Genomic DNA, 24,142 nt, shown 5'->3' with positions numbered 1-24,142 from the left:
CTATCTGTTGAGAGGGCAAAGTTTTCTTGAACCATTGATTTGCCTTTGATAACAGATTGTAAAAGGTTCTTTGTTTTTTAAGTAATCCATTGTAACAGTCTGTATTTGCCTTTGAAATCTTCTGTCACTTTGGTTGGATGGTGTAATTAAATATTGTTTAACAGTGACCTATGATCCTATTTGACTAAGTGTTTTAAAACCTTTTTGATATTTTTGACAAACTTCCCAAAAATCGAATTCTAAACGAAGGGTTATTGACCTAGAAATAACTTTGAGGTTTTCTAGAAGCCCCTGGAACACCTTGAGAGATTTGTTTTCTCTCCTTGTTAAAGAGATATTAACTAATTAGGCTTATTTTGTGTTAAATTCCACAAGGAACATTGTCAAATCAGTGATGATAAAGCCTCTTAGATTATATTGTATGGGTAAATGTTATTAATATAAATGTTCTAGAAATTATATGAAATTCCTAGAATTCTGATGTGTCTTGGTATAATGGTATCAGTCATAATTCTAGTAACATCTTGAAATGTTGTATGTCAGAGATAACTGAAACCCAACAGGACCCTGTGGGGCCCTCAGGGACACAAATCCTTTCCATATCCCTCATTTCTTCTTTGTAGGAAATAGGCTTTATTCAGCCCCTAAGACCTTCCCTGAGTTCCAAAGGGAAGATTCAAACAGTTTTAATCAGGGAAGTAAGGGAATGCAGAAACAAAGGATAAGCAATCAAGAAACAATAGTGCAGTGATTAAAGCTGGGTCCTAGTTCCTCCTCAAGAGATATACAGAACAATATCCTTGAGTTCTTCTACAGGAACTAAGGGGACTTTCCTGGCAGTCCTGTGGTTAAGACTCTGGGCTCCCAATGCAGGGGACACAGTTCCATCCCTACACTCCGCCAAAAAAAACCAAACCAGGAACCAAGGCCCCACCCAGTTGGGGGATGGTAACTTCAGGCTGAGCACAATCCTGGAACACCACCCTGCTACCTCACCACCAACAAAGCAGATGAAAGACACACCCTGCAGCCCTCACCCCAAATTTTTCCTATAAAAACCTCTCCCCAGGGCTTCCCTGGTGGCGCAGTGGTTGAGAGTCTGCCTGCCAGTGCAGGGGACACGGGTTCGAGCCCTGGTCTGGGAAGATCCTACATGCCGCGGAACAGCTGGACCCGTGAGCCACAATTACTGAGCCTGCGCGTCTGGAGCCTGTGCTCCGCAACAAGAGAGGCCGCGATAGTGAGAGGCCCGCGCACCGCGATGTAAGAGTGGCCCCCGCTTGCCACGACTGGAGAGGGCCCTTGCACAGAAACGAAGACCCAGCCATAAATAAATTAATAAAAAAATAAATAAATAAACCTCTCCCCAAAAGCCATCAGGGAGTTTGGGGTTTTTGAGCACAAGCCACCCATTCACCTTGCTTGGCCCTGCAATAAACCTTTCTCTACTCCAAACTTGATATTTTGGTTTGTTTGGCCTCACTGTGAATTGGGCACCTGAACCTGTGTTCAGTAACATAACCAAATTTCTTTGCCAATTGCATTGTAATTAAATCTTTAACCATGCCATTTTAAGTCTTTTGTCATTTACAAACTGTTATAGTTTTATTCTGATGCTTTTGTAAAGTGCTTTATCTTCATGGAAGGAACTCTGAGTACACATTTCTGATAACTTTAAGATCATGACTTTTGTTTGAAAAATTGTTGATTCTTTTTAATGCTTTGTTTTTCCAGATTGGAGGAAATTTTCTCTTTTCTCTTAAGCTAACTCTGATTTACAGCAATTTTTAAATTATATCTTTGTAAGCAGAATTGAAACATTTATCTTTTTTCCCCCTGCCTGATCCCTCCAGAATTTGGAAACTTCGTGAGTATTCAAATACAACTCTCCAAACTAATATTTCTAATTTTTCTCCCACTTTTGACTTGGAATCATGGTGAGCCAGTGCTGTACCATTCCTGAAGCCCTGAAAATTGAAGCTGAACAACTTGATATAAACTTGAGAGAGATCACCAAAATAGTCCATGTTTAGAAAATCTTCAAGCCTATTGCTGTGCAAGTCACTCAGAAAGTTTACCTGAGCATCCAATGACATCATCAGAAACATTCTAATTGCAAAATGTGCTTTGACCCCTACATCTAGAAATCTTCTGTCAATTGACTGTCCTCCAGACTCAGACTGAAACAGAGCAGGACCCTGTGGGGCTCCTGGGCACAGAAGCCTCTCTCAGTCCCCTGTTCCTTGTTTGTAGGAAATAGGCTTCAGCCTCCATAAACTTCCCTGAATTCCAAAGGGCATGTTCAAACAGTTGCTAATCAGGGAAGGGAGGGGATGCAGAGACAAGGGAGGAGTGGCCAAGAAACAATAGTGCAGGCTTGAAACAGGGTCCTGGTTCCACCTCAAGGGATACACCTGACAAAATCTTTGAGCTCTTCTGCAGAACTAAAACCCCCAACAAATGGAAGATGTTAACTATTTGATGAAGCATTCTTCATTCCAGAGAAAAGGTCAGAGTTTGATAACCTTGAGAACCATAGAAGCTCATCAGGAGACCATCTGAGGCCAGATTAAAGGAATACAGGCCCTGCACATACCCTGATCCCTATCATCAACTCTGCCCTTGAACCATTGCTATAAAACTCCTCACCAAATCTCCCTGGGTTGGGACACACATTTTTGAGGGCATGAGCCCACTGTGTCCCCCTTTGCCTGGCAAAGCAATAAAGCTGTTCTTTTCTACTTGACCGAAAACTCTGTCTCCGAGATTTGGTTCGGCACCAGTGAATAGAGGCTGAGTTTTCGGCATCAAGACTGGCTTTATAACTTCCTCCAACCGTTAACTTTTATTTTCGTTCTGTCTCTGTAGAAATGCTGCTTATTAAATACCTAACTGCTTGTACCCTTAGGCCTAACTTTGAGAGCCCACCTCTCTTTTGAAATGAGTAACTGAACTGACCTAGTGTCAGGACTAAGAGACTGGTTCAGTGAGATGAAACCATCTACCAACTCACCTTCTGGATATGAAATTTCTTAAAAGAAGTTTCAAAGGTGGTACTGTAGGGGAGCAAAACTTGCCACCCTAAAATATGTCTCTTTGGCATATTAATTGTTTTAAGCTGGTTATTCTCTGAAAACAGCAGACATGGGAAGGGCTCTGGAAACCAACTAGGAGTTGTCCTTTTTTTTTTTTTTTTTAATTTTATTTATTTATTTATTTATGGCTGTGTTGGGTCTTCGCTTCTGTGCACAGGCTCCCTCCAGCTGCGGCAAGCGGGGGCCACTCCCCATCGCGGCGCGCGGGCCTCTCACCGTCGCGGCCTCTCCCGTTGCGGAGCACAGGCTCCAGACGCGCAGGCTCAGCAATTGTGGCCCACGGGCCCAGTCGCCCCGCGGCACGCGGGATCCTCCCAGACCAGGGCCCGAACCCGCGTCCCCTGCACTGGCAGGCAGACTCCCAACCACTGCGCCACCAGGGAAGCCCGGAGTTGTCCTTTTGTAAGAAACATTTACATTTGTAAGAGAAATCTCCATTTGTAAGGGTGTCTCCCTCTCTGTGCCTGGAAGAAGAGGATGACCAAATCTCTAGAAACTCTTATCAGTGCAGACGGCCCTAACTTAAATCTGCATCACGATCACCCTTGTTTACTGTGCTTTTCCTGGGAACCTCCCTTAACTGCCTCTCCTCACCCTCAACATCATCTTTTATCATTAGCTGAGGATGGTATTTCAACCATTTTGGTGATTCACTCAGTTTTTCTGGGTCTCTCTCATGTATACATGTTAAACTTTGATTTTCTCCTGTTAACAAATAATAATAAATTAAATTTAAAAAATAAAAAGGCGATTCATAAGCACATTTTCCATTATATCAAAACAAAAACCAACAAAAAACCTAGAAAGAAGTCATAGTCCATCTACAGAAGAATAAAAAATAAATTATGGTACACTAACACTATGGAGTATTATAAGTGGTAAAAGAAATGGGTGAACTACAGTTGCCAGCAACAATAGGGTGTATCTTGAAACAGTCCCCCTGAAACAGAATTCCCTTACCAAGTTTATGATTAACCTCTCTATCCAAAACTTATTCCTGTTCTTGTTCCCTCTGTGCTAACTGAACACTAATCAACCATAGTCAGATGACTAAAACTGCTGTTGTGAATAGCATCCTTTTTTTTTTTCTTTTTGTAAACTGATTTGGAACAACTGCTTTATTTATTTTTAAAAAAATTTTATTTATTTATTTATTTATTTTCGGCTACTTTGGGTCTTTGTTGCTGCACGCAAGCTTTTTCTAGTTGCGATGAGTAGGGGCTACTCTTTGTTGCGGTGCGCAGGCTTCTCATTGCAGTGGTTTCTCTTGTTGTGGAGCATGGGCTCTAGAGCGCAGGCTCAGTACCTGCGGCACACGGGCTCAGTACCTGTGGCACGCAGGCTCAGTAGTTGCGGCTTTCAAACTCTAGAGCGCAGGCTCAGTAGCTGTGGCACGCAGGCTCAGTAGCTGTGGCACCCGGGCTCAGTAGTTGTGGCTCTCGGGCTCTAGAGCACAGGCTCAGTACCTGTGGCACACGGGCTCAGTACCTGTGGCACACAGGCTCAGTAGTTGTGGCTCACAGGCTCAGTAGTTGTGGATCTCGAGCTCTGGAGCGCAGGCTCAGTAGTTGTGGTGCACGGGCTTAGTTGCTCTGCAGCATGTGGGATCTTCCTGGACCAGGGCTCGAACCCGTGTCCCCTGCATTGGCAGGCGGATTCTTAACCACTGAGCCACCAGGGAAGTCCCAAGAGCATCCTTAATGTACTAAAATTGCTAGCGTAGATATTGTCATAAACACATCGACTCACATTGTTTCTCAAGGGTAAGATGAGCTCACAGATCCCTGAGCCATGGACCACCTGGCCAGAGAATCATAAGCCAGAGACATCCTGACTCTCAGAACTATAATTTAAGAAATGTCACAGAGGGCATTCCCTGGCAGTCCAGTGGCTAGGACTTGGCGCTTTCACTGCCGTGGCCTGGGTTCAATCCCTGGTTGGGGAACTGAGATCTCACAAGGCTTGCGGCATGGCCAAAAGGAAAGAAAAGTCACAGAGATGTCACAAGATGATTAACCCCAACTTCTTTGTTCTTTCCCTTTAAAACATCCCAAACTCAAAAACCAAACTGGAGTGTATCTGAGGCTTGTCTCCGACTCCCCTGCTTGGTGCCCTGCAATAAACACTGTATTTTCCTTCATCACAACCTGGTGTCAGTAGATTGGCTTTGCTGCACTTCAGGCAAGTGGACCCAAGTTTCGTTTGGTAACATAGAAACCTAATGTTGAGTGAAAGCACAAGTCATAAACATATAGTATGTTGATGACATATAGCCATCATATGTGTGACATTTAGTATGACACAATTTATGTAAATTTTAAGAACAAAACTCGCCAATACATTGTTTAGAGAAACACATGTATGTGACTTTTTAATTTAAAAAAATTTTTTTTAATTTTTTATTTTTTTGGCCACACCACAGGCTTGTGGGATCTTACTACCCTGACTAGGGATTGAACCTGGGCCCCCTGCAATGGAAGCACAGAGTCCTAACCACTGGACCACCAAGGAATTCCCTAAAAAACTATTTTTAAAGAAAGCAAAGGCATCACAGACCCAGATCAGAAGCATGGGTACTATGGCCACTACACTGCACAACCCCAGGGGTGCCATCTCCACTGCAGTTAATATGAATGGCGCTGCAGATGAGTATGAGTGAGTTCCTAGAGTTATGCATGCCCATACATGGTGGTACTGGCGTTTACCTTCGGGACAGTCAAAAGGAAAAGACAACTATTACAAAGAAAAGCGGGCAAAGGATATAAACTGGCAAATAAAAGAAGAGAAACCTGAAGAGCCAACGAATATATAAAAAGATATTCAATCTCACTACCAATCAGGGAAAGTTTACAAATTAAAACAAGGTACCATTTTTCATCCATGAGACTGATAATACTTAAAAATCTGGTAACATGAACTATTAAGAAGAATGGGGGGGCTTCCCTGGTGGCACAGTGGTTAAGAAGCCGCCTGCCAATGCAGGGGACATGGGTTCGAGCCCTGGTCTGGGAAGATCCCACATGCTGTAGAGCCACAAAGCCCGTGCGCCACAACTACTGAGCCCGTGTGCCACAACTACTGAAGCCCGCAAGCCTAGAGCCCGTGCTCCACAGCAAGAGAAGCCCCGCAGTGAGAAGCCCGCGCATCGCAACAAAGAGTAGCCCCCACTCGCCACAACTAGAGAAAGCCCACGCGCAGCAATGAAGACCCAACACAGCCAAAAATAAAGAAATAAATGAATGAATGAATAAATAAATAAAGAATGGGGAAAAATATGATGTTCATGAGCTTGTGCAAATGTAAATTAGTAAAATTAGGCCATTTTTCAGTAAGATTGAAGAAAATATAATTACTTTTGGACCCAGAGATTCCTATTCTTTTTTTTCTTTTTAAAAATATTAATTAATTTATTTATTTTGGCTGCACCAGGTCTTAATTGCGGCACATGGGATCTTAGTTGCAGCACGCATGCGGGACCTAGTTCCCCGACCAGGGATCGAACCCAGGCTCCCTGCATTGGGAGCTCGAAGTCTTACCCACTGGACCACCAGGGAAGTCCCCAGAGATTCCTATTCTAAGTAAACACCCTAGAGAAACTTTCAAAGGATGATACCTCCATAAGTAAGCTGCTGCAATGTTTGAAAGAAACTTTAGGATGGAAACAACTGGGAATAATTTATATATGAATTGTATAAAGGAGCCAAAATATATGTATAAACATGGAAAGAATCTCAAAAATAAAGTGGACTGAAAAAAGTATCACTACATTATTTCTACTAAATTTTTTAAAATTTAAATATCTCATATATCTTAGCTATATATGACATAATCAGAACTCGGTAACATGTTGTGTTTGTGTGCTGGCAGGAGTGATATGGAAGAGTGAGAAAGATTCAGGAAGGAGGAGACTCTAAAGAGTAAACTCCTTGAGAAGGTGAGAGAGGCTGGGGCTCAGAGTGGAGGGAGGGGGCTTTGGAACTGATCACGCTTAAAATATCTTTCTTTGGTGATTAGCTAACCTTGAGGTTTGTGGTAAGTGAGGCAGTGGAAGGAACTTTCTTCTCCAGGTAATTTTTCTTCACTTAAACAAGCAAACAAATAAATAAGTAGTAAATTGTAAGAGAAAAAAAGAAAATAAAGCCTATAACAATGTTGAGAGTATGGAAAGTAAGGCTGCTCCTCCTGCATTAAAATATAACTTAAAAGTCACCTACAGGCCCCAACTAAAAGTGCTCTGATTTACTCATCACTTTATGTAAGATTAAATATTTGAGCTAAATTAAAAGCTGGAGCCCAGGGACTTCCCTGGTGGCGCAGTGGTTAAGAATCCGCCTGCCAATGCAGGGGACACAGGTTCGAGCGAGCCCTGGTCTGGGAAGATCCCACATGCTGTGGAGCAACTAAGCCCGTGCGCCACAGCTACTGAGTCTGCGCTCTAGAGCCCACGAGCCACAACTACTTAGCCCGCGTGCCACAGCTACTGAAGCCCGCACACCTAGAGCCCGTGCTCTGCAACAAGAGAAGCCACCGCAATGAGAAGCCTGCGCACCGCAACGAAGAGTAGCCCCCGCTCGCCACAACTTGAGAAAGCCCACGTGCAACAACGAAGAACCAACGCAGCCAAAAATAAAATAAATAAATTTAAAAAAAAATAGAACTTCATTTAAATAAATAAGTAAATAAATAAAAATAAAAGCTGGAGCCCAGACTTGTAGGCTCAACTCTGATTTCAATTCTCAGTGTCTTTTGGTCTGATCCAGTGCAGCCCTGTTGATGGAGTGAAAATTTAGTCCACTAGGTGGTCTAAACCAGTCAGAACTACAATCCCTACAATGTACTACAGCAGGGGCAGGTTTCTGTGAAAAAAATTAAATATCACAGATATGTGTATACACACATACCACTTCTTAATTTCACAGCAGTTTTTTATATTAATTAGCATTTTAAAGTTAAAAATCAACTTGATTCATCTAATGAAATGTTTATTTTTTTTAAAGGCCAGTGACTAAGTTGATTTTATGTAATCCAATAGCACTGTATTCTTTTATCTCCTTCCATAATCACGTATAACCATACAGCAATTTTGTCAGTTTATAATAATAATGATTAACTCCTATTCTTGGCAGATTTAACAATATATTTGTAGTCATTTACAAATGACTTAAACTAGTAAATGCAACTGTATATTACCTGAGTAAAATGTCAACAGTGTATGCTAAACTGATAAAATATATGAAGTTCTGTCACTTTAGCACTTGATACAATTTGTAACTGCCTTTGCTTATTGCACAAATGCACCCAAGCTGGTTATATATTCTGGGGGGATGGGGGTGTGTGCATTTTTCTGGAGACAACAGTCTATAACTCTCAAAGATGTTCAAAGGGGTTGGCGATCCCAGAAAAATCCAAGACCCACAGCATTAAAATGAGTTCTCTTCCCAGAAATAAACCCTTGAACTAATGGTCAGTTAATCTACAACAAAGAAGGCAAGAATATACAGTAGAGAAAAGAGAGTCTCTTCAATAAGTGGTGCTGGGAAAACTGGACAGCTACATGTAAAAGAATGAAATTAGAACATTTTCTAACACCATACACAAAAATACATTCAAAATGGATTAAAGACCTAAATGTAAGACCAGATACCATAAAACACCTAGAGGAAAACATAGGCAGAACACTTTGACATAAATCACAGCAATATTATTTTGGATCCTTCTCCCAAAACAAAGGAAATTAAAAGCAAAAATAAACAAGTGGGACCTAATTAAACTGAAAAGCTTTTGCACAGCAAAGGATATCATGGAGAAAATGAAAAGACAACCTATTGAATGGGAGAAAAAAATTGAAATGATATGACTGATAAGGGGTTAATACACAACATGTATAAACAGCTCAAACAACTCAACAGCAAAAAAAAAACCCAACTAAAAATGGGCAGGGACTTCCCTGGTGGCGCAGTGGTTAAGAATCTGCCTGCCAATGCAGGGGACACGGATTCAAGCCCTGGTCCGGGAGGATCCCACACGCCGCGGAGCAACTAAGCCCATGCGCCACAACTACTGAGCCTGCGCTCTAGAGCCCACAAGGCACAACTACGGAGCCTGAGTGCCACAAGTACTGAAGGCCGCACGCCTAGAGCCCATGCTCCACAACAAAGAGAAGCCACTGCAATGAGAAGCCCACGCACCACAACGAAGTGTAGCCCCCCTTTCGCCGCAACTAGAGAAAGCCTGCACACAGCAACAAAGACCCAAAGCAGCCAAAAATAAAAATAAATAAAATTAAAAATGTACTAAAAAAAAAAGATAGCTGTTAAAAATGGGCTGTTAAAAATGTTCAGAAGAACTGAACAGACATTTTTCCAAAGAGGAAATGCATATGGCCAACAGACACATGAAAAGATACTCGACATCATGAATCATCAGAGATATGCAAATTAAAATCACAATGAAAGACGAAAGAGGGAGGAGATATGGGGATATATGTATATGTATAGCTGATTCACTTTGTTATAAAGCAGAAACTAACACACCATTGTAAAGCAATTATACTCCAATAAAGATATTAAAAAAAAAAAACCACAATGAGATATCACCTCAGACATGTCAGAATGACTATCATCAAAAAGAACACAAATAACAAATGTTAGCAAGGACTGGAGAAAAGGGAACACTTGTACACTGTTGGTGGGAAAGTAAATTGATGCAGCCACTGTGGAAAACTGTATGGAGGTTTCTCAAAAAACTAAAAATAGAACTACCATATGACCCTGCAATTCTACTCCTGGGTATATTTCCGAAAAAATGCAAAAACACTAATATGAAAAGATAACATGTACCCCAATGTTCATAGCAACAGTATTCACAGTTGTCAAGATAGGGAAGCAACCTAAGTGTCCAACTTGGAGGATGGACTTGGAGGGCATTATCCTAAGTGAAATAAGTCAGACAGAGAAAGACAAATATTGTATGATATCATTTACATGTGGAATCTAAAAAACACACCAGCTAGTGAATATAACAAAAAAGAAGCGGACTCACAGATGTAGAGAACAAACTAGCTGCTACCAGTGGGGAGAGGAAAGAAGAAGGGTCAATATAGAGATGGGGGATTAAGAGGCACAAACTATTAGGTATAAAATAAGCTACAAGGATATATTATAGAATATGGGGAATATAGCAAATATGGAGTATAACCTTTGAAAATTGTGACTGACTATATTGTACACCTGTAATTTATATAATATTATACATCAACTATACTTCAATGAAAAATAAACTGCTTAATTATTTATTTATTTTATTTTTGGCTGCATTGGGTCTTCGTTGCTGCCTGCAGGCTTTCTCTAGCTGTGGCGAGCAGGGGCTACTCCATTGCGGTGCGTGGGCTTCTCATTGCAGGGGCTTCTCTTGTGGAGCACACACTCTAGGTGCGCGGGCTCAGTACTTGTGGCACGCGGGCTCAGTAGTTGTGGCTTGCAGGCTCTAGAGCGCAGGCTCAGTAGTTGTGGCGCACGGGCTTAGTTGCTCTGCGGCTTGTGGGATCTTCCCCAAGCATGGCTCAAACCCTTGTCCCCTGCACTGGCAGGCAGATTCTTAACCACTGTGCCACTAGGGAAGTCGTACTTAATTAATTAAAAAGAAAAAAAAAGAAAAGCTTTCTTCAACAATGTGGAATCAATCACTCAGCGTGGGCTCCCCGCTCAGCTCAGAGCTGGCCCTGTACTCTCTCAGCAGCCCTCCCGGCGCAGTCCTCCGAGCGCGGCTTCCAGCAGGGGTCGCTGTGCCGCCGCCATCGCCGCCGTGCCAGTGCGCACCGCCCAGCCTGCTCTCACCGCGCCGGCGCCGGCGGAAGGGGAGGGGTAAGGGCAGGGCGGGGTGTGGAGTGCGGAGCTCGGCGAAGCCGTGGGGTGGGGGCGCGGGGGCGGGAAGGGGGGAGCGGCGCTGAAGTACAGGTAACTGAGCCCCTGCCCGGCGTGCGGTGCCCCCCTGTCCGCTCCCGCTTCTGTTGCTTCACAGCAAGCACATGGGAAATACGGGCAGGGCGAGCTCCAGTCCCCCGCCCGCGCTCCTGCCAGGTCTCCGCGTGAGTCTCTGGCATCCTGCCCCAGCCGGGCCAGCTTGGGACGCCCCGTGGATCTGGGGGCTTTTAGGGGCCTTGCGAACCCGGCGGGCCGAGGCCGTCTGCCCGTGGGCCCGGCCGCTCCTGTTGGCTGCAGAGACAGACCGCGAGATCGAGGACGTTGGTGTCGTTTCCCTTGACCTTGAGGACCCGGGAAGGTGCGCAGCCCGAGGGGGGTAGGGAGGGAGCGAGGGGAACATGACCTTATCTCAGCACTTGGTCAGCCTCTGAGGTCTCCAAGAGAAGAGAAAAGAAGATTTTTGCTTGCAGTTGAACTAAAAGCAGTTAAATCAGGTTTTCCATACGGAGTAGTTAACAGGCTCAGGAACATGGAGGGATTCCAAATGTCCCGCAGGTCAAGGACAGCGTTGCCTCTACATTCCACTCGTTGTTTTTCTTACAGCCTTCGGTTAGTTCACCGATTTTATATCTCTCCTGAAGATCTCACTCAAAACCTCCTTCAGGCTTCCTTCCGTGATACTCCCCTTACGTCCACGCTGTCGCCAAAGAAATCTTTTAAAAAACACTCCCATCAGATCACTTCCCTGCTTAAGGTCTTGCTATAGCCCTCATGCATTCTGGATAAGTCCAAGCTTTGATAGGAAAGGCCCTTGGAGATCTAGCCTCTTACCCATCAACCCAGGCCCATCATTGTTCTTCATTCTAATGCACCGGTTCTTTTGACCTACTTTCACAGTATTTAATTAAGCACTTACCATGTGTCAGGCACTACTCTGGGCACTTGGGATTGAGCAGTAAATTATATAACATAGCAGATAAGTGCTATTGCGAAAGAAAGTAGAACGGGGCAAGGGGAGATTTGGAGGACAAGACACCTGTTAAATGGAGTTGGAATGAGTAGACCTCATTGAGGTGAAGATGATTTATCCATGCAGATATCTGGGCTAAGAGTGTTCTGGGCAGCTGGAACAAAGGAGTCTACCCAGAAGTGTGCCTGTTGTGTATGAGGATCTTTAGGAAGGAGCTGAGTGAGCATGGGTGAGAGAGGCAGGAGGTGAGGTCAGAGCGGAAATGGAGGGGCCAGATCACACAGGGACTGTAGGCCAAGAAAGGGATTTTGCTTTTCTCCGTGCTTTTGTAGGGTTGTGAGGGAAGGAGTGACATGATATAAATTACTTTTTAAAAGACTCACTCTGACTGCTCTATGGAGAACAGACTGTAATGGAGCTTTTGTAGTAATCCTGGTGATAGATGGTGGCCTGAATCTGTGGTAACAGTGGGAGTGGTGAGAAGTGATGGGACACTGGACATATTTTGGAGATAAGCCACATGATTTCCTGACATTATGGATCTGAGTATGGGGGAAAGAGAAGAGTCAAGAGTGACTGGAAGCTTTTGTTCTCAGGAACTAGAAGGGTGGAGTTACCATTAACTGAGATGGGGAAGGCCGCAGGTAGAGCAGATTTGGGGTTCGAGATATATCAGAAGTTTGTTTCCGGGCCAATTAAGTTTGAGGTGCCTGTTATGCACCCAAATGGAGATGTCGAATAGGCAGTTGGATATTTTGTCAGGATTCCCAGGACCACCCCTAGGTTCATTGGTTTCACTAGGAAGACTCAACAGGACTCAGCTGTGGGTCATGGCTATGATTTATTACAGCAAAAGGATAAAACATGCAAGGTAGAAGATGCATGGGGCAAAGTCTGGAGGGAACCAGGTGCAATCTTCCAAGAGTCCTCCCAGTGGAGCACACAGGACATGTGGCATGTGAGCACCTCTACCTCAGAAAACAATTACCTAGTTTGTGGGTCTCCAGGCCCCTTCTCTGCTAGCTACTGCCTCTGTTAAACAGTGGGAAGAAGATGTGAAAGGAGGTGAAATGCAGATCTGTACAATTTGCTCATTCCTAGCTCTGATTTGCTGGAGTTGGAGATTGAAATAAAGTTTAGAGACTCACTGGCTTTCATGAAGTCATGATCTGGTATCCTTTGCAAAGTCAATATTGTAAGGATGTAATGTATGTCAGTAAATAGTCTTTCTCGTCCTGAGATTTTCCTTTTTAAAATAAATCATTGAGGGAGTTCCCTGGAGGCCTAGTGGTTAGGATTCCTGCCGTGGCCCGGGTTTAATCCCTGGTGGGGGAACTGAGATCCCTGCAAGCCGCATGGCACGGCCAAAAAGAAAGAAAAAAATCATTGAGAACTATTGTTAATATTTTTCAGTAGCAATCAGTACCCAAGCTAATTTGGGGGAGTGAGAAGAGTAGAACCTGTTTTCACACTTACTAGTATCTAATTCAACCTTCATGACCACGCTGTGAGGTCAGCACGTTAATTACAGCCAGAAGACTCACCTAGTACAGTGTGCCTGGCCCTTGGTACATGTGGACCAACATGGCCTTTTGTAGGAGGAAGCATAAGTACAGTACTAGATGTAAAGTGTTCATGGTGTGTATGGTTTATGTTGTAAGAATGCCAGGATACCACACTTGGGAAGTAAAACTGAATTACTGTCTGTTTCAGGTCGTATGAGCCATGGCTATGACTAGTGTCAGATTGCGCAGCGGTGTTTTAAGAAAGCCAGATGCCTGGATTGGGCTCTGCGGAGCGCTACGAGGGACACCTTCACAAAAACACTGTGCTTCCTGGAATCGATACTTATATTTGTCTAGTACCAAGTTAAATTCTTCAAATTATAAAACATTTTTCCATAACATTTTCTCACTGAGACTCTCAGGGCTTTTAACATCTCAAGAATATATTTTCCCATTTTCCATAAGACTCAAAAGTAATGTAAGCTCTAAAAAATCCACTACAAAGACTCTGCAACAAGTGGAGGATGAAGGGGACTCTGATGAAGAGAGTGAGCGTCATGAGATGAGTGAGCAGGAAGAGGAGCCAGAGGACGACCCCACTGCGGTCAGAGACTATAAAGACCTGGACAAAGTAGTGCAGTCCTTCCGATACGATGTTATCCTGAAGACGGGACTAGATATCGGAAGAAAGTAAGTATGTGCGTTTTAATACAAAATCGCTTGTCTTCTTATTGGTTATTTTAAAGCAGCATTACCAATTACATGGCTCATAGTATGGTGAAGAGTAACCATAGATGTGAAAGGATCTTATAGGTAACCTGTTCCAATTATTTCATTCTATAGATGAGAAAACTAATTCCCAAAGAAATCAAGTGACTGCCTGCAAATCCCACATGGCATTATTTCCTTGATTCTAAGACACAATCAACTGTAAGATGAACCGTTGATGTAAAAACAGCTTCTTGAGGAAAAAAGGAATCACCATGTTAGATGTATATAGCAAGCATAGAATGCACCTGGGTTTCACAAATGCTACAGTGTGAGAAGGTACCTCTTAGAATCAACAGAAGCAGTATAACATGGTGGTTAAGACTGCAGGCTTGGGGCTTCCCTGGTGGCGCAGTGGTTGAGAATCTCCCTGCTAATGCAGGGGACACGGGTTCGAGCCCTGGTCTGGGAGGATCCCACGTGCCGTGGAGCGACTGGGCCCGTGAGCCACAACTGCTGAGCCTGCGCGTCTGGAGCCTGTGCGTCTGGAGCCTGTGCTCCGCAACAGGAGAGGCCACGATAGTGAGAGGCCCGCGCACCGCGATGAAGAGTGGCCCCCGCTTGCCGCAACTAGAGAAAGCCCTAGCACAGAAACAAAGACCCGACATAGCAATCAATCAATCAATCAATCAATCTTTAAAAAAAAAAAGACTGCAGGCTTTGTAGCCAGACTACTGGGGTTTCAATCCCGGGTTGTGTGTGACCTTGGACAAGTTACTTAAAATCTCTGTGCAGTTTCCTCATCTATAAAATGGGGGTAATAGAACCAGCTTTAGAAGGTGGTGGCTAGGATTAAATGAGTCTATCTACCTAAAGCATTTACAACAGTGTGTGGCATATAGTGGGTACTCGGTATGTTAGCTATGATGATGAAAATACTATGTGTGTTCATATATAGTGCATAGAGATACTAAGCGTAACTTTCAATATTTCTTTAACATTCTCATTCCTTCTCTGCTAGACTAATTATACAAGAATAGTGATCCTCATTGTTCATTCCTTTAGCAATCATTGTGTGCATACTGCATGCAAGATAAGAATTGTGGTATGAATAATAAATTAATAAGAAAGATTCCCTTGTGGAATTTGTATCTTTATGTCCTGATTTAAAGGCATAGTTCAGTTTTTAACTCTGAACCCACAGGCACCCTGATCAGGACTTGAATGTTCTCTAAAATCTGGCAGGCTCATGAGGGGCCTCTCCCTCTCTGACAGTAGTAATTGCCGCTGTTCTTATTAGGAGAACCCCAGATGTCAATTGCCTGGAGTCAGAGCACTAAAACGAAAGGGCACTCATTTTTGTGTGTATCCTGCCCTGGTCTGGTTGCCCCAGTGATCAAATTCAGAGAGATGAGGAGCTGCTGGATTGGAATTTCCCCATCTCAGTGCAGATTAGCAGAGGGTTTCTCAATAGCCTCACCATACATGTGGTACCTGGTTTTTCTCAGAGCACGTGAAGGGAAGGGAGTGCCCACTCATTTTGGCTGTCGTGAATCACAGGCGCTACCACCTCTAAGGTGACTGCTGTAGGGGGAGTCACGTGGAGAGCGCCGGGCCCATCCTGAATGCGCTAGATGCCGGTTCCAGCCCACTTGGAAGCCCCAGCAGGGCGCTGGTTACCTGCCTGCTAGCGCTAGCAGGTCTTTGCAGCAGCCGGCATCAGCATCTACTCGGCAGTACCCTTTGGTCTCCCTGTTTAGATGCATATGGAAGCAGTTGACTTTCACTTTCCCAGCACCCAGAATGGAGATTCTGTGGGGAGGCCAGCCACTGTCAGGATAAGCATTACAAACAGCTGGTACTTTTCTCAAAATTATATAATTGTTTTGAATATATTTCTATTTTAAAGCACTTTTTTTTTTCTTTTTTTAGCAAAGTGGAAGATGCATTCTACAAAGGTGAACTCAGGCTGAACGGGGAAAAATTATGGAAGAAAAGTAGAACGGTGAGGGTTTTTTTTGTTTTTTTGTTTTTTTGGCTGTGTTGGGTCTTCGTTGCTGTGCCCAGGCTTTCTCTAGTTGCAGTGAGCGGGGGCTACTCTTCGTTGCAGTGCACGGGCTTCTCATTGTGTTGGCTTCCCTTGTTGTGGCGCACGGGCTCTAGGTGCGCAGGCTTCAGTAGTTGTGGCACGTGGGCTCAGTAGTTGTGGCGCACGGGCTTAGTTGCTCTGCGGCATGTGGGATCTTCCCGGACCAGGGCTCGAACCTGTGTCCCCCTGCATTGGCAGGCAGATTCTTAACCACTGCGCCACCAGGGAAGTCCACGGTGAGATAATATGACAGCCAGATATTTTTGTCTATTGTTCTGCCAGTACTCAGTTAATGCCTCCCCCAGTTTCCCCCGGGGCTCCTTTGGGGCATCAGTGGCTCCTCGTGTGTGTCTGTCTTGCCCCCTCTAAGGTCTCCCTCAGGCCTGGTCACACAGCTTCAGTTACACAGGCCACTTGCTCTTTGCAGCCATAATGACTTTGAGATGAAGCTTCCCCTTTTTTTTTTTTTAATTTTAAGACAAGTCACTATCAGAACTGGCAAAAATCTATTAAACTTCTAAGTCATTAATGTTAGCCCCTGTGAAATCATAATAATCAGGCTAAATCCATATAGAGGTTTCTTTGGCCTGCTGTTACCTGAGTAGATGCGCAATTCTGTTCAGCTCAGCAGTAACCCCCAACCCCCAGTACCTGCTGGATACACTGCTCTGTGTGCAGGGCAGCCATCAAAAAGAAGGTTCCATATTTCCTGACAGCTCCATATCAATACTATTGTTAAGTGAAAGAATCACTCACAAGTGTTATAAGAAAATGTATTTCTAGTATCCAGTGTTATAATAAATGATATATATATTCTTTTAAAAATGTATTTTTGTAAAAAGTTATATATATACATACATAGAATTAAAATATTAATACTACTAGTATTTATCTTTGAGTGGGGCACTGTGGGTTATATGTTCTTCCTGCATTTTATTTTCTGAATTTTTTACGAGTATGTCTCACTTTTGTAATTGGAAAAAATAATAATGATAGTAAAAGTTAACAAAACGATTTTAAAAAGTATATGACAGAGACCCTTAAAAAGTTTGGAAGACACAGACCTATGAGGCGTTGGCGGACATGATCTAACTCTTAGTCAGTGTCCAGGGAATAAATGTTCCATGAAAGTTAGACACACTTTTTTTTTTTTTTAATAGATTTTTTTTTTTTTAAAGTTACACAATTTTTATTTTATTTATTTATTTATTTATTTATTTATTTATGGCTGTGTTGGGTCTTCGTTTCTGTGAGAGGGCTTTCTCTAGTTGCGGCAAGCGGGGGCCACTCTTCATTGCGGTGCGCGGGCCTCTCATTATCGCGGCCTCTCTTGTTGCGGAGCACAGGCTCCAGACACGCGGGCTCAGTAATTGTGGCTCACGGGCCTAGTTGCTCCGCGGCATGTGGGATCTTCCCAGACCAAGGCTCGAACCCGTGTGCCCTGCATTGGCAGGCAGATTCTCAACCACTGCACCACCAGGGAAGCCCGTTAGACACACTTTTGAAGGTTGTTTTTATTTTAGCTTCTTTCATATTTCAAAACACTCCTGGGATTGGAGGACCTGAGCTGCATCCTGTACCCCTGGGACATGGGAGGGTGTGAGCCATTGGCCATGGACCTGGGTGAGCACTGAGGCTGTCTTCAGAATCTCTGCTCCCCAGACTCAGAGTGGTTCTTGCAGCTGAGTGGACAGGAGGGGGGATCCCCAGTACTTGTCTTGGCCGCCAAGTCACAAGGCCCAGATCCCTCTGATGGCACCTGACCTGACAGGTTCAGACTGCAGGTGTCAGTCCTTGCTCAGTGAGCTGCAGGAAATGAAGCACTCCAGACATGCACCTGGAGATCAGGTCCTTCTTGTCCCTTAATCGCTTTTTCCTGCTTGTAGCCCAGCCCCCTTCTCACCAGCCGCAGTGTTCCAAAGACAAGATCTGTTCTTGGTGCACAGTGTCTCTGCCAGGGCCTCATTTACAGACACCGTAAATCTATTTTTCTCCCTCTGCTTTGAGATATTGTTAACTACAGTCTAATTGCTGCTTCTTCATTCTGCCTTGGGTGTTCTGTTGTCTTGGCTGCCTTCCAGATTTCTCCTGAGGGTCAGCAAAGGAAGGGGCCAGCATTAACACTCGGCTGCCTTGTTACTAGGAGGCCTGGTAGCCATAGTAACTGCAGCTAAGGGGAGATTGGAAATGTAGATGCTTGGAACAGCCCCTAATCCCAGCCAGTTTTGCTTTGTGTCTACTGTGCCGTCTCCCACGGTGGAAGGGACAGGGCTTTGCAGGGAATGAGGAGCATCTCCCCTTCCGTGGCCTGCTCCGTGGGGCCTGTGCCTGGCTGCTGGCTGAAGGGTCAGGCGCCTGTCTGATGCTGCAGCTCTAACCCTTGCTGCCTGCAGCTGAGCAGAGCTTTTTCTGTGAGTTGCACACCAGATGGGGCCCAGAGTGCTGTGGGTGCTGGGTAACTGTTGACCTAAATAGAGGGTGTATGGAGCCCAAATATGGGGACTGAAGCCTTCCTAACCTCACCTCTCCCTGGGATTGACCGGGTAAAGGATAAACATTCCTTCCCTATTCTCTGCCCTAGAAGAAAGCCACCAGAACGATCCACTGTCCTCTTAAGGGGCAGACATCGCACATAGTATATCTATGAAAGGATACATAAGAAGGGTTGCCTTTTTCTCTGTATATCCTTTTATACCTTTTACGTATTGTATCATGTGCGTATATTACTTACTAAAAGATGAATTTTAATGACACAAAGTTATGCCAAAAAAGGTAAAGCAGAGTTCCCAAGCCTTGTATTTCTGAACATTGATTTTAAATGTCTACACAGTTTGGGCGAATGGTCATTTTAAAAAAAAAATTGAATCCAGCAGAACTTCAGGAGGACTGACCGCCCCTCCCCCCAACTCCCCACTCCCCCGCTCTGCCCAGCCCAGATGATGCCTTCAAACCCACAAGGAGAAGCAGTCTTCATGCCTCGCTGTGGTTTGAGTCTCTCTGCTTCTCAGCCCAGAGGGGAGAAAGTTAATGGTTTAAAATCAGCCCCTGTGAGTTTTACATCCAGCTGCCTGGATTGACCAGTGTGGCATCGTGGTGAGCAGGCGTGCATTCCCAGGTTGTAGACTTAGTATTGGGCCTACGGAAGCCTTGAGTGGGTGGCTTGCCCTAGTGAGGTACAGATATCCCAACAGCGTGAAGTTATGACTGCCTCAGGGCATTCATTGAAAAATGAGGCAAACAAGCATTTGGCACCATGCTCCTTAAACAGAAGCCCCCAAGTAGGCTTTTAAATGGGTACCTGTGCCCACTTAGAGCCCATGGCCCACACATGGGAGTCCGTCCCTGTCTTTCTGTCCATCTCTTCACCACTGCCCCCATCCTTGGCTTGGAAGCGGTGGTGAATGGTCTGAGACGGCCTCTGGTCATCCTGGCTTGTGTTCTAGTAGAAGCATATGGCATCTGGGTCAGTTTAGTCCCTTCCTGAGTTGCTGGGCAGATTCCCTGGGATCCTGAGCTGCCAGGACCAGGTGTCTCATGGGCTGTTTGCACCGTGGCAGCACTGATGTGACTGCCCCCAGGGCATGTCCTGCACTCGCTCAACCCAAAGCTCCCATCTGGACAAAAACGGGTTTGATCTCAGCCCTTTTAACCCAAGTCAGCATCCAACTCGACCCTCTTTTCTGTGGCATTCCATCCTTGTGTGTTGAGTCCTGTCTCCTCTTGATGACGTGGCATCACTGGCGCTAGCCAATGCTGGAAAGCAGTTTATTTACTTCGATTTCTTTAGGAGATACAGCTGACCGTTGTTCCACTGTGACAGATTTCCAACAAATTGCGCCCTGTCCCCAATGATGTAGCTTAACTGTGTTGAAATCAGTGAAAGTGTTAACACTGAAAATTGTCTTCTCAGTGCATGTAGTAATTACTGTGCTCATAACCTCTAAGGTTGTGCCCCGCTTCATCTTTTGCCACTGTTACCAAAATAAATGCTTCCATTCAAGTGTTTCCTTAAGTCATGCAATAGACGTGAAAACTGAAGCCACACGGCCCTGTCCACAAGCAGCCAGTTGTCTCAGCCTGAAGGAGGGACACTGGCCCCTATTGAGCCACATGGGTCTGAGGCATCTGCCCGGAGAGGGGGGCCCTTTCACCTGGAAGCACTAGGGAGAAGTGACCATTACAGAGGAGTCACCTGTGCCCCGGGTGGTGGTCGCCCAGTGAAAACTCAAAGGAGAGATGTTTGCATTGGCCGAGTTTCCCAAAATGTAACGAAGGTTCTGTTTTCTTTTTAATTTTCAGGTGAAAGTGGGAGATACATTGGATCTTCTAATTGGAGAGGATAGAGAAGCAGAAACAGAGACAGTGATGCGGATTCTCCTGAAAAAAGTGTTTGAAGAGAAGACCAGCAGTGAGAAATACAGAGTGGTGTTACGGCGGTGGAAAAAGTTAAAATTGCCTAAAAAGAGTACGCTCAAATAAATGGATTGCTTTTTAGCGATAAAGCTGCGTTCTAGTGGTGGGGAAGGGGCCAGGTTAAAAAGAGGACGTTTTTATTAAAATAAAGTTCTCCTACCATTTGTGGAATCTCCTGAGCCAATTTTGTGGAAGTCAGCATTTGTATCGTGGCTCCTATAGACGCTTCCCTTGGCCTGGATTTCCCTCCCAGGCTTGATTTGTTCACATTTTGACCTCGTGAGCATGAGTGAGACATGCGCTGAATGAACTAAGCCCAGAGAGGGTTTTCATGACCAGCCTGCTGTTTCCCACGTTAACTACCTCAGGAGGCAGTGTAAAATAAACTGGCCTTGTTCTTAGTGTCTTCATTTCAGTTTTATCCCCGTCAACCAGCTTCCCTGGGTTCAGGCTTCTTAAGGCAAAACCAAGCTAAGTCAAGGTCCCCTTTATCTCCTTAGGGGAGCAGCACTGGCCTCTCTGAATTACTAACAAACATGTTGGCCTTAGTTCCCTTCAGTTTGTCTCCAGAAGTCTGGATAGTAAAGTTGTTCCAACTAATTCCAAATGGGCTAGTTAGGGCCCACTTAAAATTAATTGTTTAGAGCATGAGGTTGGTAGACTAAGGCAGCTGGAGGCCTTTTGTATGGCATGCAAGTTAGGAATGGCTTTTACATTTTTAAAGGGTTGTTTTAAAAAAAGAGAAAGGAACATATGACAGAGACCTTATGTAGCCCACAAAGCGTAAAGTATTTACATTGACCTACAGAAAGAATGTGATGACCCTCCCTGGTTTAAGCGATGGTTTACTTTTCAGGTGAAAGTAGAAAATACACAGATTTTATCAGTAAAGAGAATAAAGAATCAGAGACTAATTATTCTAATTCTCAAGAAAGTGTTATAAAAGGGACTAAAAAAATAGAGTAGTAATAGAAAGGACACACACATAATACACATCATCTAAGAAAAGGGCATCTGCATAAATAAATTGGTTTGTAGATTCCCAGGAGCAGTGTGCTAGCACTGGAAGGGTTGGCTCAAATAGACTTATTAGACTGTGTTGTGTCATAAAGACCAACTATGTCTGGGTCCTTTTATTTGCCCTCCAGGAATTCTTGAGAATTCAGGTTAACTGATAGAGAAGGGAAACTTCTGTAGCCCAAAGCAGTGAGATGTTTGGTCACATGAGTCTGGAAGTCTTACCGGCTTAGATTTCAGAAGACTCAGGAAAATTGATTTTTATTTGAAAGCTTAAATAAGCTCTCAGGAAGCAATAATATATACTGTGCAGTGTAACAGAAGGAATTTTTCTATTTTACCACTTGTTAATTAGGCTTTTACATCAGTGAAAATAGTATAATTAATTTCAACATGAGTTAATTATGAGTTTTAATTTAGGAGATTATAGTAATGATGATGCTTTTTTCTCATTTTCTTCACCTCTGTGCCTTTCTGTCTCTCCTTCCCTCCCACCCTCTCTCCCTCCCTTCTCTTGATTGCTCTTTGGAAAGTAATAGAAAGCCAAATAAGTCTTGCATGGTGAGGGGCAGCATGACCTAGTGATATGTCAGGGGTCCTAGTTTTTAGGCTCTGTCTTGCCCTTAGCAAGTTCGGTTACCTTGTTTATATTCTGGCCTTAACCTCTCTGAGCTTCAGCTTCTTCACTGGTCAGAAGGGGATCAGGATACTAATTTCCTTACCTTGTTGAGTTGAGTTGAGTCTTCAAAAGAGTTAAAATGTGTTGTGTGAGGCAAGATGAGTTGATAGTAGCTAGAAAGCAGGAAGGCCCATTTGAAAGGCTGTTGGAAGCTCTATTGGTAATTAAGTACCTCAACTTAGCTGGTGGGATTTGACTCATTACAGGCTTCTCTGTTTTTAAAAAATTAAAATAAGCAAAAAGACGTCTGATGGTGGAGAATGTTGGTTTGGTCATACCACCTGGCAAAAACTGATCTCTCATAGCTGTCTACAGCACAAGGGATTTGGAACATATTTATGAAACAGCAGAAACAAAAGCAATTCATAAAGACTTACGGAACTCTTGCAGCTCACTCTTTAATAGCTGCTTTATAATGCCGTCCTGGCAAGGCTTCCTCAGTGAACATGTGACCAACATGATGAAAAAATTAAAACATTTGGATGTTTCTAATTCAGTGCTTCTCAACCTGGCATGATTTTACCCCCTTGGGGACATTTGGCAATGTCTGGAGATATTTTTGTCTGTCACAACTGAGGGGGTGGGATGGGCGTCAAATGGGTGGAGACAGGTGATGCTGCTAAACATCCTACAGTGTACAGAGAGTCCCCACAACAAAGAATGATCAGACCTTAAATGTCAGTGGTACTGAGGCTGAGATGCCCTGCTCTAATGGGGTGACAAGAATTTTTATTTTTTCAATAGGTCTGGCTTTCACAGCAATCAGACAAAAAGAAATAAAAGATATCCAAATCGGAAGGGAAGAGGTAAAACTGTTATTATATGCAGATGACATGATACTCTATATAGAATACCCTGAGACTTCACACAAAAACTATTAGAACTGATAAATGAATTCAACAAGGTAGCAGGATAGGGGCTTCCATGGTGGCGCAGTGGTTAAGAATCCGCCTGCCAATGCAGAGGACACGGGTTCGAGCCCTGGTCCGGGAAGATCCCACATGCCGTGGAGCAGCTAAGCCCATGTGCCACAGCTACTGAGCCTGCACTCTATAGAGCCCGCGAGCCACAACTACTGAGTCCGCGTGCCACAACTACTGAAGCCCGCGCGCCTAGAGCCCTTGCTCCGTGACAAGAGAAGCCACTGCAATAAGAAGCCTGCGCACCGCAACAAAGAGTAGCCCCCGCTCACCACAATTAGAGAAAGCCCGCGCTCAGCAACGAAGACCCAGTGCAGCCAAAAATAAATGAAATAAATTAAAAAAAAAAAAAAAAGATAGCAGAATACAAGACTAATATACAGAAACCTGTTGCATTTCTTTACACTAACAATGAAATATCAGAAAGTAAAAAAAAAAAAATCTCGTTTAAAATCACTTCAAAAGAAAAACAAAAACAAAAAACAAATACCTAGGGGCTTCCCTCGTGGTGCAGTGGTTAAGAATCCGCCTGCCAATGCAAGGGACACGGGTTCGAGCCCTGGTCTGGGAAGATCCCACATGCCGTGGAGCAGCTAAGCCTGTGAGCCACAACTCCTGAGCCTGCGCTCTAGAGCCCGCATGCCACAACTACTGAAGCCTGCACGCCTAGAGCCCGTGCTCTGCAGCAAGAGAGGCCACCACAGTGAGAAGCCCGTGCACCACAACAAAGAGTAGCCCCCGCTTGCCACAACTAGAGAAAGCCTGCGCACAGCAATGAAGACCCAATGCAGCAAAATAAATAAAATTTTTAAAAAACCCAAAAA

General features: G+C 44.3%; 1 protein-coding gene across 1 annotated transcript; it reads left to right on the top strand.

Annotated features, from left to right (window-relative positions):
* Positions 1 to 10,997: 10,997 nt before the first annotated feature.
* MTRES1 (mitochondrial transcription rescue factor 1) lies at positions 10,998 to 20,873 on the top strand. The gene is made up of 4 exons (XM_068550931.1): positions 10,998 to 11,375; positions 13,701 to 14,182; positions 16,133 to 16,205; positions 20,589 to 20,873. Exons 2-4 carry the CDS (start codon positions 13,713 to 13,715, stop codon positions 20,766 to 20,768), a joined length of 723 nt encoding a protein of 240 aa, XP_068407032.1. The 5' UTR covers positions 10,998 to 11,375; positions 13,701 to 13,712; the 3' UTR covers positions 20,769 to 20,873.
* The last annotated feature ends 3,269 nt before the right edge of the window (positions 20,874 to 24,142 follow it).

This window comes from Eschrichtius robustus, chromosome 9 (assembly GCF_028021215.1).
Source record: "Eschrichtius robustus isolate mEscRob2 chromosome 9, mEscRob2.pri, whole genome shotgun sequence".
Taxonomy (NCBI): domain Eukaryota; kingdom Metazoa; phylum Chordata; class Mammalia; order Artiodactyla; family Eschrichtiidae; genus Eschrichtius; species Eschrichtius robustus.
The sequence above is the reverse complement of the archived record's forward strand: the minus strand, read 5'-3'. Positions and strand labels throughout refer to the sequence as shown.